The sequence below is a fragment of the Eschrichtius robustus genome, chromosome 3, assembly GCF_028021215.1.
Source record: "Eschrichtius robustus isolate mEscRob2 chromosome 3, mEscRob2.pri, whole genome shotgun sequence".
In the NCBI taxonomy this organism is placed as follows: Eukaryota; Metazoa; Chordata; class Mammalia; order Artiodactyla; family Eschrichtiidae; genus Eschrichtius; species Eschrichtius robustus.
Window position 1 is genome coordinate 143,563,748 of NC_090826.1, and position 14,492 is coordinate 143,578,239.

General features: G+C 45.3%; 1 protein-coding gene across 1 annotated transcript in view; it reads right to left on the minus strand.

Annotated features, from left to right (window-relative positions):
- Positions 1 to 1,248: 1,248 nt before the first annotated feature.
- The window catches only part of NIBAN1 (niban apoptosis regulator 1), a 159,749-nt gene continuing 146,505 nt past the window's right edge, over positions 1,249 to 14,492 (minus strand). The window contains exons 11-14 of the mRNA XM_068541397.1: positions 14,167 to 14,277; positions 11,525 to 11,632; positions 7,552 to 7,663; positions 1,249 to 5,852 (exon numbers count right to left, since the gene is read on the minus strand). Coding sequence (XP_068397498.1) covers positions 4,717 to 5,852; positions 7,552 to 7,663; positions 11,525 to 11,632; positions 14,167 to 14,277 — 1,467 coding nt within the window. The 3' untranslated portion in view covers positions 1,249 to 4,716. The remainder of the gene's footprint in view (positions 5,853 to 7,551; positions 7,664 to 11,524; positions 11,633 to 14,166; positions 14,278 to 14,492) is intronic.

Here is a 14,492-nt window from a genome sequence, read left to right on the forward strand (position 1 = left end):
TTATTCAACACTTCTTGAGCACTTGCTATATGCAGGGACCTATGCTGTGCTAACAATTCAAAGACTAAAGGCAGGGTCCCTGCCCCAAGGCACAGGACAGGTATATGGCTGCAGCAGTGAGAGGAGATGAGCAGAAGTGAGCAAGTACATTTGGCTGAGAGTTCAGCAAAGTGTTATTGGGGGTGGGGGTGGGATGGGGAAACTGGCCTGACTTGTACTGACTCTTACAGGAGAAGTAGTGGGAATTGGCCAGGTGGGGAAGGGAGGGACAGATATTCTTGACAAAGGGGAGGCTGTGGCAAAAGTTGAGACGTGTTCAACCAGGAGGGGCTCGAAGCTTGTGAGGAGAGAAAAGCTGTAGTTGACCCCTCCCGGGACCTCCGTCAGTTCCATCCTAGCCACACCAGATAAACATAAAATCTAAGAAAAAACATGCAAAGGTGCTTTCAAATTCCACCCCCCTCTAATTCCAATCTGATTATTGGCCCTAAATAGAAGTTCTGGAGGAGCCACCCTGAGACTGATTCTTGCATACCAGAGTTTTGGTATGGAAGGAGGAGCGGGAGTGGTGAAGCTTATGCTACAGTGTCCCCATCACCACCAAACTTGATTGCTCCAGTTCTTCATCCTCTCTTGCCTGAAGCTGTTGGTGTAGATAAAGTTAAAGCTGAGATCATAGACAACGTTTATGCCAGATGAGGAAGCAACCACCCATTCTGAGCTCTCCCTGGCCGTGTCCACCCTGAGAATTCGAGGTTACTGATACAGGGGCCATGTCCACCGTGTTCACCTCTGTTTCTCCAGCACTCACTAGAGCGCCTGCCTACACAATCATCGTTTTTTGGATGAATGAATCTATGGATGAATGAGCAACTGTGGATGTTGGTGAGTAAATATTCTTTTCATTATAATTATAGAAAGAATAAATATTTTGCTCAGTGTTGCCCACTGAAAACAAATTTGTTTGAACAGCAGTTCAATTACATCAAGAATAATTGCCCATTGCTGTATTACAGACGTAATCCAATTCCTAGAGAAATTAGCATATGCATTTTAAAAGCATAATTACAACTAACATTAAGTGACTGCCCTGTGGCTTCTTTCCTGATGACAGAAAAGTAAAAGTTCCATAATACAGCAACAGTGACTCACCTTTCTGTCTCTGAGGACTCTTCCTCTCAGCTCAAGTATGACATATGCTTAAAAGATGAAACCAGCCCCATTCCAAATAAATATGACATTGGACACTTCTTCAAGGACAAACATTTTATTGCAATATAGGCACTTGGCAGGGTAAATATGTCGTTACAAAGTGTTTTAAGTTTATATGCTTTCTATAGTGACCAGAAAAATCAATCCACAGTGTAGATTTCTCTGCTGAGGTTGCAGACTTCAGAAGGCAAATCGTAAAACCCATTTGTTTATGGTAAAGTAAGAAGGCACGTGTAGCCAACTTTTTTACCTAGTGAAATTGTATTATTGTTTTAGTCAGAGATGTCCTTCTCTTCCCCAAATTAAAATGGCTATGTAGCATATATCACTTATCGCTTTTTATAAAGAAATAAAATCACTTGTCTGAGAGAATTTCGGAACCCTTTGAAATCAATGGCTCCAATCTGAGGGTTACAAAACCAGACTTGAGAATCTCTGTAATAAAATGTAGAAGATCGAGCCTGAAGACCTGTAGTTCTTCACACTCAGCCTCTTTATAAAGCTTTTGGACAAACTGGAATCTTATTCTTGTGCTCTCTAAAATACGTTTTTTTTTGAAAAGAGAGTTTATTCTGCATAATGCAAGGCACTACTGTCTTTACTCTAAGCTGCAAAGGAAAAAATGACAAGCTAATTATTTTTCAAGGAAAATATTCTTTCTTTGTGAAAAGTCAATAGTAACATAACTAAAGTCATGGAATTTTTGCTGAAGACCATGTCTTGAGGTTTTATGCATTTCAAACGATTTGCTCATAAGAGAGATCCCCAGAGCAGCCTGCAGAGGCTTTTCGCGCTGCTCATTTAAATCACAATAACCTTGCTCCAACAGGGAAACCACTGAAGCAATACAGATAAGTCTGTATTAAAAGCAAGACAAACTCATGGTAGTATGAAGCTATTCCACTCAACATGTTAAAACAAATAAGGAAAATTTAATGCACTTTAATTTCCTGTTCCATCTTCAAATGGAACAATCATCGGACTTAATCTAGTGGACTTGTCTTTTATGAAATATGTACAGAAAAATTCCTTGTGTTCTCAGCTACATCCTTCCACTTGGTGTCTGGTCACCCCTGGTCTACGGATGGGTAAAGGGAGGGCACTGATTGATGTTCATCCATCCAATGAAGTGAAAGGTACTCTCATTTAGGGTTGGAAAAATCTCTTAGCTTTCCAAGGTGTGCCAAAAGCCGTGAAGTGAGCAAAGGGAGGAAGCTGGGAAGCTCCGGTGTGGGCTCAGCCTGGGCCCTGACCTCGCTTGCTTGTCACAATTCTCCCGGAGAGAAGGGCAGTCCTTGGCGAGGCTGGGTACTGCTCCTTTGGCTCCTGGCCTTACTGGGCAGCACATCGGACCATCTGGCCACCTGCCCCTTGGACTTTGGACTTGATTTAAGAGAAGACTCCCCAAGGGCAGAAAGCCCAAGTAAAAACATCTCCTTGCCTGACAGCAAGCCCCAAATAGCCCCGGCACAGCGGTGTGGTGGGTGATCAGTTCTCACATTTCCTGAGCAGCCTGACACAAGCAGTCCCTTGTTAGGCACTAAGGATATTAAAGTGACTTGAGAAGGCAGGGAGCCATTACTCAAGGCTGTGTGTGCAGGAAGTACACAGGATGACTAAACCCTAGTGTCTGTCCTTGAAGGAAGGAGCCCCTGGAGAGACAGGAAGTAAACATAATTGTAATATTCTGAGCCAAACGCAAGGATATGAGTGAGCTCGGGCACTGCAGGGACCAGGGCAGGAGTGACCTCCACCTTCCTTACCTACAATGAGATCCTTCACAAACGCGAGGATCTAAACACTAAAACAAAAGTTGAAACAATTCAATATGAGAAGATACTGATACTGATTATTTTTCATCCCTTATGACTTGGAAATCCAAGCAATTCTTCATGGAGAGGTGGAGAGGGAGACGTTTTAATTCCTGGTTAAATGGTCAAACTATGGGACAAATTCTTTAAAAAACTGATATAAGCTACTTGCTGATGATGATCAGAACAAGCTCTTAGGACAATACGTTGGGATCTAATATTAAAATTTGTGGAAGGAAACTTCAAGATGTGGAACTGGGACTAAAGCTTTCAGGAAATAATCTGGTATTTTTCTGAAGGACAAGAGGACACATCTTTTTAATCTTTTACAGGTAAGTCCATTCCACCTGTAACATTAACAGGTAAAGGTCATGATCCATTTAGAAGACGTATTTCCGTCTATTTCCATTAAAGTGTAAGTTCTGGGAGAAAGGAGCATAGTCATTTTCACCACGGTATCCCAGCACCCGGGACATAAGACTCAACTTGCTGAACAACTGAACAAATAATTTCCATTTTTGGTAACATCTTTGGAACTTAATGATCTATAGCTTGGTTTTTCTCTCTCTCTCTTTCTTCCTTTCTCGTTCCCTTTTCTTTCCCTCTTTAATTCTTTCTTTCTTTTTAAATTCATTTTATTCACTTCATTCCCTCCTGAGAATAAACCAGGACTGTTTCAATAGAAAGACAGAAATTTGTCATGGTTTGAAAATTGGCCTATTTTTTCTTTTAGATTAAATTCCTTTGGGCCTTTTAATTTATACTAGACAAGCACCTTATCTTTTCATTTTTTTCTTTCTTTCTTTCGTTCTTTTTTTGTTGTTGTTGTGAGTGTGCCTAACACAGCATGTGGCCTAGAATAGCTGTTCAAATGATGTCTGTTTAATTGGTAGGCTTTATGCTCGATAATTCAGCTAAGCTCTTTCTCTGCACAGTCTAAGGCTAATTTGGAATGCTTTCAGGCTTAAACATGCCCAGGAAATTTCCTTGTCTCATCTGATTTTCTCCAAAAAGTGATTAATTTACAAGAATTAACAAGATTAATTAGTAAGAAATTGATAGCACAATTAGGAAGAGGCCCAGACAGCTGCACAGACCACAACCTCCCTCCGTTTCTGCTCAGCTTCCCCTGAGATGTCTCGGGCATGATCTCTCAGGCTCTGTGGGGCTGCACACAGCAGGGGGGACTGACCTTCACCACCTCCCTTTCTTGCAGCCTGAATGTGGACTAATGCCGGGTCCTTAAGAGACCGTGAGGCTGGTGTAGTAAGTAAGTAGACGGCGAAGCTGCATTTACAGTATGCCTTTGCATTCTTACAAAAAATGTAAAAGCCTTGAAGTGCATTAGAAGAGAATGTGCAGAGTGCTCCGACTGTCTTCTCCGCAGTACCCTCCCTCCCGGGACGCCCTCAGCTGCCTCTCGCCCCACACACTCCGTTACCTTTGTGATTCCTGTCAAAATGCTAAAGCAGTAATTCATGGCAGAACAGTTCCACTGCACAAAGGTTTGCCTCAGCGCTCATGCTCTACGCCCATTCCCTCTAGCTTCATTACACAAATTAAGGAAGTACTTCATAATTTTTTTTTTCTTTTTTTTCTGGTAACAACTTGCAGGCAACCCCTAAGTGTATCCTTGAGCTGTATCCTTTTGGCTGAGTTTGTTCAAAGAAAGACTTTTGGCAAATTGTCCCTTTCACTCCTCCGAGGGCCGCTCTGGGGGATCTTCTCTCTGTGAATCTCGGCTATCGGTGTCCGCCTCACTCTCAACCACCCACTGACACTCGTAAACGCGGGCAGCCTTACTCTCCCTTGCCTCCACGCTAGCGGTCGCCTGGGCTGTGCTGTGACTCCCTCCCACCGCCTCTTCTTCCAGAGAAACCTGGCTCTCACTGGGGCTGACGGGGTCACAACTTGACTTGCAACCTTCTTGGGGCATAGCCTCAGCCTCCGCAGCGCACCTGGGCCCTCCTCCTTCAAGGGCGTCCAGTCCGGAAGCCCCCGCCGTGAGCTCCCTCTCCGTGGGCTCCCCGGCCTCCGCTGGCTCCTCTAAGGGGCCTGGGCCCCTGGCGCCCTCGCTGAGCCCCCCGCAGGCTGGCTGAGCCTCTGGAGACGCCCCCAACTCTACCCCACCAGCCTCAGCCTCGGGAGAGGGAGGATGGGCCTCCCTCTCACTGGCCTCACTTTCTTCGCCGTTGACCTGACTAGTGGCAGCTGCTTGATTGGTCTCTGTGTAGATTTGGGTCGTTTCCTCTTCTTTTTCAATTTCTTGGGGAACAAGGGTCTCCTTACTTGTATCTTTTTCAACCTCAGGCGCGGCAGATTCCACTGGTACTTCAATGGTCACTGCCAACAAATTTCTGAGCTCTTTCAAGGAGCCCAAGGCGGAGGTGGGCTCTGGCTTTTCCTGGGTGGGTTCTTGGCCCTCATGAGTCTCTCCAAACTCCAGCTCTGACGAGTGTTCGCCCAGGGCTCCTGCTGTGTCCTCTGCAGCCACAGGATCCACAACAGGGTCATCTGTGCTTGAAATGATGACCTGCCCGTCCCCACCTGGGGGCGGGCTGGGCACAGGGAGACAAAGGCTTTCTCCTTTGGCCAATGGACTAGGGACCCCCGGCTGTTTCTTTTCCCCTGACTCCTGGAATACCTCGTTACTCAGGATCTCACTATCTGGAACTCCTGGCAGAATGGCCGAGGCTCTCCTGGCAGGGCTGGCCTGGTTTGACCCTGCAGGAGTTTTTAGATCAGTTAAGCTGGACACGCTTTCACTGGGCAAGGCCATGTTGTCTTCAAATAAATTGTGTTTCTTCAGGATAGCAGCTTCCTTTATCACTGAGGGATACCAGAAAACAAAACATAATGTTAATACTCTGCCCTGGCCAACCGGGATTTTCTGATTTTTATCCAGAAGCCAAACTCCCCTCTCAGCTTTTCTGGCCATCAAACTTTCCCAATTTCAAGTTCCAGCTTACATCCACCCTCTTCCAGGTAGTCTTCCCTGATGACCAGAGCCTACAAACTTGTTCCAAACCCTGAACCTCTGTAATGTTCATTCATTCATTCCTTCACTCATTTACTTCTTCAGACAGCACACATTTACTGGACATCGACTATGGGACAGGCTCTGAGAATCCAAAGATGAATAAAATATGGCCTTGGCTTTCAAGGAGCTCAAGTCTATAACAGCATGATCTGTATCACCCATGGAGGCCCCCATCACATTTCATTAGCTGCTAGTAGGTGTGGCTCCAGTTTGCCTATTTTGACTGAACTCCTTTAGGGCAGGACAGGCCTTAACTTTCTCTGCTTTTACTCAAAGTGCAGTCCTGAAAGTGTAATGGGTCCTCAGTACTGAGCATGCAGAGGGAGCTCTGTTGACCTGCAGTGCCCAAACTGAAGGCCTATGTACCTCTAACTCAGCCCTAGAGGCCTTGAGAGGAGTAAAATCAACAATCACAACCAGCAGCTGACATTTTTCACAATCAGCTCCACCCCTGGCTGTGCAGGTTGTGCAGTGCCCAGTGATCTCACACCCAAGGGGGTGCCATTCACATCAGAGGCAGCATAGCTGTGGGTATTCAGCGTGGTAATTTTCCAGCAGGCAGCAGTGGCATGTCCTGCTCGAGCCAAATCAGTATATCGTGACAATTTTTTGACAGAGAGCAGTCAGGTGTCTGGAGGAAGGGAGGCTTTTTCTAATTTGCCCGAAGGTGCTATGGAGGACCATCAGTGGCCTTGACTGAGCCCGTCCTTTGTGCAGATACCGTGCTGACGTCTTTATACTCCTCGTCGCACTGGATGAGCTGCTTGGCCCTGGGGCTTGTGGTTGGCCAGCTTTCTTTGTAGAGGGGTTTTGGTGATGCTCTTTGTGGAGACCAGGTATGTTTCAGGCCTATAGTTTTAGGGATGGCCCTCTCCAGCCTATTTCTATCACAGTTTTCCTATCTACACTCCTATCCCAAACAAGGGCTGATTCCATGGGACACCGGGTGCTAGAGTCTTAACAAGACTCACAGAGGACGGAGTCATCGCCCAGTGTCTTTCTGTCCAGCTGAGCGGAGGTGAGGAATGTGCTGAGGGAGCAGAGCAGCTGGGAAGCCCTGCTACTGAATCACCCGCTCCGGGCTCGGGAGGGGTTGTGAGCCTGTGGCTAAGAAGAGCCCGTTTTCCCTCTGTTCCGTCTGCAACAGCTGGAGGAGGATAGCTGTTCATGAGACACCCTGGGTTTAATCTCTCTAAGCCTTAGTTTTCTCATCTGACAAATGAAGCTTAAAAATCTCATCTCACAGAGTCCTTATGTGGATTGAAAGAGAAGTAATACCTAACGGGCCAGTGGAGTGTGAGCCAAATCATGGCTGCTCAGGGGACGTACGTCCCTTCCGTCCCTGTTCCCTGTCTCCCCAGCGCCTCGTGTCAATATCCTCTTCCCCTTTCATTCCTGTTGATAAAACCTAGCTGGCCTCCCGGGGTCCACTCAGGGGTACTCCCCTCTATCTAGAGCTTTCTCCAGCACCAGGGAAACCTTCCTTACCTTTCAGAGTTTCATCAAGGAGGATCTGATGTAAAATCTCCTCATAGACATTTTCAACATGGATCATATTGGTGTGATCTGCAAAGATGAACTGCTCATATTTCTGAAGCTCCTGTAGAGGAAGAGATAAGAAGACAAAGGGGACAAGGCATGAGATGCCAGTTCTCAGAGGAGCTATGGAAAGGACGGTTGTCACTCGTGATCCCCCCTTGGAGTGTGGTGCATTGGTCATTCCCCTTCCCTTTCCCCAGGCACCATTCCCTGTACTGCGGACATGCTCTATGCCCTTCGAGGGGGCAGACACCAGAGATTCTGATCATCTCAAGGCCTTGTCAGTGGGTCTGGGGCCTTCCTTTTTTTCATCATAACCAAAACATTTCCTCCCTCTTCTGCTTCTGCTTTTTTTTTAAAGTGCCAAAAGTACTTTACTAAAGTATAAGTTATACCCAGAAAAATGCACACATTTTAAAAGTACAGCTCAATGATTTTAAATGTATAAATATACTCATGTAACCATAACCCAGATCAAGACAGAAAACACTTCCATTACCCTCATACCCTTTTCCAGTCTACACTCCTCCCACCCCAAGAGATAAGCACTGATCTTGTGTCTATCACAATAGATTAGTTTTTCTTGTTCCTTCAAATTATATAAATGGAATCCTGTATTCTTTTTTTTGTGTTTGTTTTTTGAGATTCCTCTCTGTTTCCACATGTAGCAGTAGCTCATTCCTTTTTATTGATAAATGGCACTCATTATATGGGTAAACTAAAATTGCTTATCTATACTCCTATTGATGGATATTGACTGTTATGAACGTAACTGCTATGAATATTCTTGTGCATGATTTTGTGGATTTAGGACTTATTTATCTTGAGTGTACACCTAGAAGTGAGATTGCTGGGTCCTAGAGTAGAGGTATGTTTAACTCTCTTAGGATGGGACCCCTTTTCAGGTGTGGAGAATCTCTAGCCAAGGACTCTTCAGAAAGAGTTCTCCTCTTTCCCTCCAACTGGCCCTGGAACTCACTGATTCCATCTAAGGCAATCCAGGCATCATGCAAAATCCTTTAACACTTCCTGCTTTCCAAGAGTCTCCACATGGCTTGCCTGTTATTGGTATGAGGTCAAGGCATGGATCAAAATGAATTAAATCATATCCTAGTGATTAACTCAGTAATCCTTGCACCTGATGGTGCTGGAGGAGGGCTCCTGACACCGGGTTCTTAGAGAGCCAGGGACTTGGCAGTGGGATTCAACGCCTTTTGCCTGGAGGGAGAAGATTTACAGTAGGTGATCAGAAGCCACCACATTCAGACAACTCTCAGCGCTAGGACTTGGGGGTCTGTAGCCCAGGATCAGATCACGGTGGGTAATAATGGGACCCCTTTATACCCACCCTAGGGAAAGCCACAGGACTGAAGAGACATGAGCTTCCATGACCTCAGGAGGGTCTGTGAGACAGGACAGACCCACAGAAAAGTGCCACATGGGAAGAACACTGCCCAGGAACTGGACACTGCCCTGGACTAGCTGTGGGATCCTAGGCAAGCCAGGTCACCGCTCTGCGCCTCTCTCTACCTCTGCAAAATGAGGGGCACAGGCTCGTGTCTGCAACACCTTTCATCTCCCCATGTGGTCTTCCGCTCCTTAATCCCCTGACTTGTTATTCATCCCTCAGGACTGGGCGAAAACATGACTCTGGGAAGTCCTCTCTGCCCCCATAGGCAGAGTTGGGCACCCTCCTCTGAACTCTGCTATCACTCTTCCCCACAAGCCTTCTGCTGTGCTCATTGCAAAGTCCACTGTGTACCTGGCTCCTGCCTCTAGGCTGTGAACCCCAGGACAGCAGGGACACTGTCCTGGCACAGCGCCTGGATCGTATTTGATACATACTTTATATATGTTTGCTGAATAAATGAACAGTAGACCTTTAAACTTTCAACCGGCTAAACAATTCTGCGGCGAGGAATCATTTCTTGGGGAACTTATTGTGATGCGTACAACTTTACAAAACAGGTCTTCTATACTGAATTGATCGAACCGTGACATATATTTAATTCCCTGGATCCATTAAATTGGAATCCCTGAGGGTGGGTCTGGGAGAATCAGAATTTAAAAAAAAAATCTCCCCAGGCAATTCTAAGGTGCAGCTTGGGTTGAGTACCACAGATCTTGGAAGCTGTGACTTCAAGAACCAAGGGAAACACACTTCAGTAAAATAAAGAATCCTTCTCTGAAGCAGATGCTCCCCTAATTTATCTATTCTGTAAATCCAGATGTTTTTAAATTTCTTGACCCTGATACAATATCCTTCATTACTGAAAACGCTGGGCCTTTCTCTTGAAATCAGTCTCTCTTGATTAAAAATCACAAGAGCCTCTTACAGATTGGGTACAACTCTGCAGATTCCTGGATAAAGGGGAGCAGACTGGAAAGGGGACTTTCCTTACTCTTCTCCCCTCATGGGAGGATGTGGCTCCAAGGACCCCAAATTGCCTTTGGAATTGGAAAAGAAAAATAAGCAGAACATCTGCGTGCAGACATGTCCAAGGTGGACTGAGTCATCCTTTGGATGGCTGGACTTTTCCATCCACATCAGGCAAGAGACAATCATATAGACAGATTCTTTACTGCCCTGATTTGATCAAATCCTTTTCTATGAAAGAAATGTACCCTCAGAAATAAGTGCCAGGTACTAGAAATGCCCATGGTTTTCTGAAGAAAAACAGCATTTACAGAATATAAACATGACCAAAGAAATTTCCGCAGTAAAATAACTCACTCATGCAAAGGATTTTAATGTTCCAATGCTTGGAGACTCTCTAAGTTGCCAGAAAGCCCTTTTTAAATTCTAAAAAGCTCTTTATCATTTGTGCCAAGAGGGAGCCGGCCTTGCAAATGTCCCAGCTCATAGATCATGTAGCAGTAGTAAAGGTAGTAGTAAATACCATTTTCTGAGTATATACCATGTTATCAGTGAGTGGGATCTGGGTTCAAACTCTGGTGGTTCCCAGCTCTGTGACTTCGGGCCCATTACTTAGCCCCTCAGGCTTCCTCATTTGTGCAATGAAGATATAAATAGTACCTCCTCACAGGGCTGTCATGAGTATCATGGAGACAATCCATAGAAAGTGCCAAGCACATGGCAAGCACTTATCAAATGTTCATTGTATCACCCTAGCCTTCTCAGTCTTAAGAAGGATACTGCAAAGTATTATAATCTCCATTTTCTTGATGAAATCTAGGCCAAGAGAGAGGAAAAGTGACTTGCCCGAGGCCCCAGAACTCATACACAGAGGATCTGGGACTTGAACCTGGGTCTTGACCCAGCCTCCATAGTTGGCTCATCCATGACCCTGCTCTACAGACTAAGTCACATCTTCACAATCATGGCTGTCACTGGCTGCCTAGTGTTCGTGGCAGCTTTAAATGGTTTCAGTTTCATTGATTTCAGTAAGCATACATTACTGGATTTAACAGAACAAATAGCCTTCTGTAATCATGTTACTTAAGGTCTCTTCATGGATGTAGAGGGAGGTCAAGTTTCAGAGGACACGTTGGACCTATGAGTCACACCATAATGAGGAAACCCTGGTATCCTCAGGCATTCTATGGCAACCTTTAACTTGGCTCAAACTCAGATTATTACCCTTTGAGATTCTGTCTTGTCCAAGGGTCAGCAAATCCAGCCAGCTGCTTGTTTTTGTAAATAAAGTATTATAGGAACACAGACTGCCCACTTGTTCATGTATCATCTATGGCTGCTTCAGTGCTACAACAGCAGAACTGAGTGATTGCAACAGAAACAGTATGGCCGTGAAGCCTAAAATATTTACTATCTGACTATTTATTGGAAAAGTTTGTTGACCCCTCCTGGTCAAATACTGTTTGTAAGCACATCGTGACCAAAAAAATTTGCTTGAACTTCATAGGCAACAACAGCAGGCTCTGGAGTAACCCATCCCCTTACTGGTTTGCACACGGACGCCAGTGCCTTCTGCACGGTGGGAAGTGTGATTTGAACCAGCGCCTCTTGAAATATCCTCTTCCGGATGGTGCTGCTGTCATAATCATATTGCTGTCAATACAGAGATAGAAACATAGGCTAAATAGCAACATTACAATCTGTTCACTTTTGCTTAAACAAAAAACTCAGCTACTCACTTCATCTCCCTTTCCCCCCCTAATTTCTGAGGACCCTTGTGGTGTTCCAAGGTTTCAGAGAACTTTCTGTGCAATTCTCTCACACTCTAAGTAAAGGTTATGACTGATAATGACCCACCTTACCCTCCCCTCTTACACATGTGGAAACTGAGGTAAGATAAAAAAAAAAAAACAGAGTGACTTCTGTGTTAGAAAGTTGAAGACAGAACTGGGGGATGAGTTACTATTTCATCACCCCTGTCCTGAGTTGGTCCACGGGAGTCGTGATCATCTCCTTCCTTCACTCTACATCCTGAAAGCAGGATTGGTAGGTTGTAACGATTTCCGCAAGGAAAGAGAGCATCTGGCTCACAGCTACATTAACACCATGGCATGTTAACCAAAGAAGTGCAGTATCTGGAACTGGAAAGATGATGATTCACTCTTTTCTACATGGAACATCCAAACCTAGAGACCAGGGTTTGGTTTTAGGTGTTGCTTTAAAGTGGGGAAGGCACAGACAAGCTGGCGCATAGTCACAGGCATGTGAGCAGAATGGTCAGGCCAAATAAAGAATGGTTAAAGAGATTTATACTGGAGATAATAACTTGGGGCAAAATCATAGCTCTATTCAAACAACCAAAGGCTACCATGTGGAAGAAGGACATGAACAAAGAGGGTAGAACTAGAAATACCAGTGGTGAGAACTTTGGCTTAGCATTAGGAAGTATGTTCTTGTAGTTAAAAGTGTCCAGGGAAGAGATGGACTGTCCTGAGAGGTAAAAATTGTGTTGATGTGGGGCTTCCCTGGTGGCGCAGTGGTTGAGAATCTGCCTGCCAATGCAGGGGACACGGGTTCGAGCCCTGGTCTGGGAAGATCCCACATGCCGCGGAGCAGCTGGGCCCGTGAGCCACAACTACTGAGCCCGCGCGTCTGGAGCCTGTGCTCCGCAACAAGAGAGGCCGCGATAGTGAGAGGCCCGCGCACCGCGATGAAGAGTGGCCCCCACTTGCCGCAACTAGAGAAAGCCCTCGCACAGAAACGAAGACCCAACACAGCCAAAAATAAATAAATAAATAACTAAATAACTAACTAAATAAATAAATAAATAAAGATATAAGTTCTGTTTAAATAAATAAATAAATAAAATAAAAGCGCATAATTAAAAAAAATTGTGCTGATGTGGCAGGTGGCGTTGACATTGAGACTATCTTTTCTTTCTCAATGGCAGGTTCATTATTTTGTGTGTTACCGTGACAAATATTGCTTTTAATCTCAACGATTTGGTTGTCAGAGTTTCCTACTGCCTGTGAGGCATTAAGATCAGGTCTGAAATTCAGGGACCACCTCCTAGGCTCTGTGAGACTTTGATCTTCTGTCCCAAAGCCCTGCTTAGGGAAAGTAGGTAATAAAAAATTAGTGGACTAGGCTTAGGGATAGTTTTAGCTCTAAGCTCACCACGGACTAGCCTGTTGAGCTTACGTAAGTCATGTGATATCTTAGGAAGTCAGTTTCCTCATCTCTACCATGGAGACATATTCCAATGATCTCACAAGTTCTTGTGAAGATCAAATGAAACAGGTTTTTAAAAAAAATTTATCTTGGCTGCGTTGGGTCTTTGTTGTTGCGCGCGGGCTTTCTGCAGTTGCGGCGAACGGGGCTACTCTCCGTTGCGTTGTGCGGGCTTCTCATTGCGGTGGCTTCTCTTGTTGCAGAGCACGGGCTCTAGGCACGCGGGCTTCAGTAGTTGTGGCACGTGGGCTCAGTAGCTGTGGCTCGCGGGCTCTAGAGCGCAGGCTCAGTAGTTGTGGCGCAGGGGTTTAGTTGTTCCGCAGCATGTGGGATCTTCCTGGGCCAGGGATCGAACCCGTGTCCCCTGCATTGGCAGGCGGATTCTTAACCACTGCGCCACCCGGGAAGTCCGGGTTGTTTTTAAAAAAGCTTAAAGATATGACCTATATATGTAAGCTCCTATTATTACAACCATTTTAATATACACTTATGCATGAAGCACATTTAAAACAATTTCATACAGCAGGTATCATGTTGATTAATTTAAATAGGTTTTACTATACTGTAAACTCGTCGAAGAAAGAGGGTGTGCCTTGCCTATTTTTATATTCCATGCAATACCTATCACAATCCTTTGCTTATAGTGGATAGCCAATAAATATCAAGTCCAATTGCTATGCAAGTAAGCCTGGACACGTCACTTCTGGCTGAGGAAGCGACAATGATGCTGAGGACCTGTGGTCCCTAAAGCAGCCACTAGATGGCAGAATAGGCATGAAAGTCGTGGGGGAACTGCCGCTAGGTGATAGTCACGGGTGTCTCAGGGAGGAAAGAGAAGGGGAAAGATTTTTTAAAGGGGAGGCAAGTGAAACAGAGAACTTGGTATTTTCCACTTAACAAAACAAATGTGTCACATTCTTGCTTCATGCTTCTCACAAATGAGAGAACAATTTTACCTTTAAGACTCGGAGCTTAACCTTCTCAATGGCAACTGTGGTTTTGGAGGCCTCTCCTTGGAGATGTGGGGAAAGCAACTGCTCAAAAGTGAATACCGCACTCTCCATTAGCTAGAAACCAAAAGCAACACAGAAACAGACCGCAGTTACAGGCTGGGCTCACTACCCCCCTCTCCAAGTCTAAATCAGCTTGGAGAGAAGGAGACGATGACCACCAAAGATGGTCACTACCCTGGGGATGACCCAGGGCAACAGGTCCTCATCCCACTACATGGATTGTGAAATGCACAGGCCCATGGCCACAGTGGGATCAGTAAGAGGCTGGG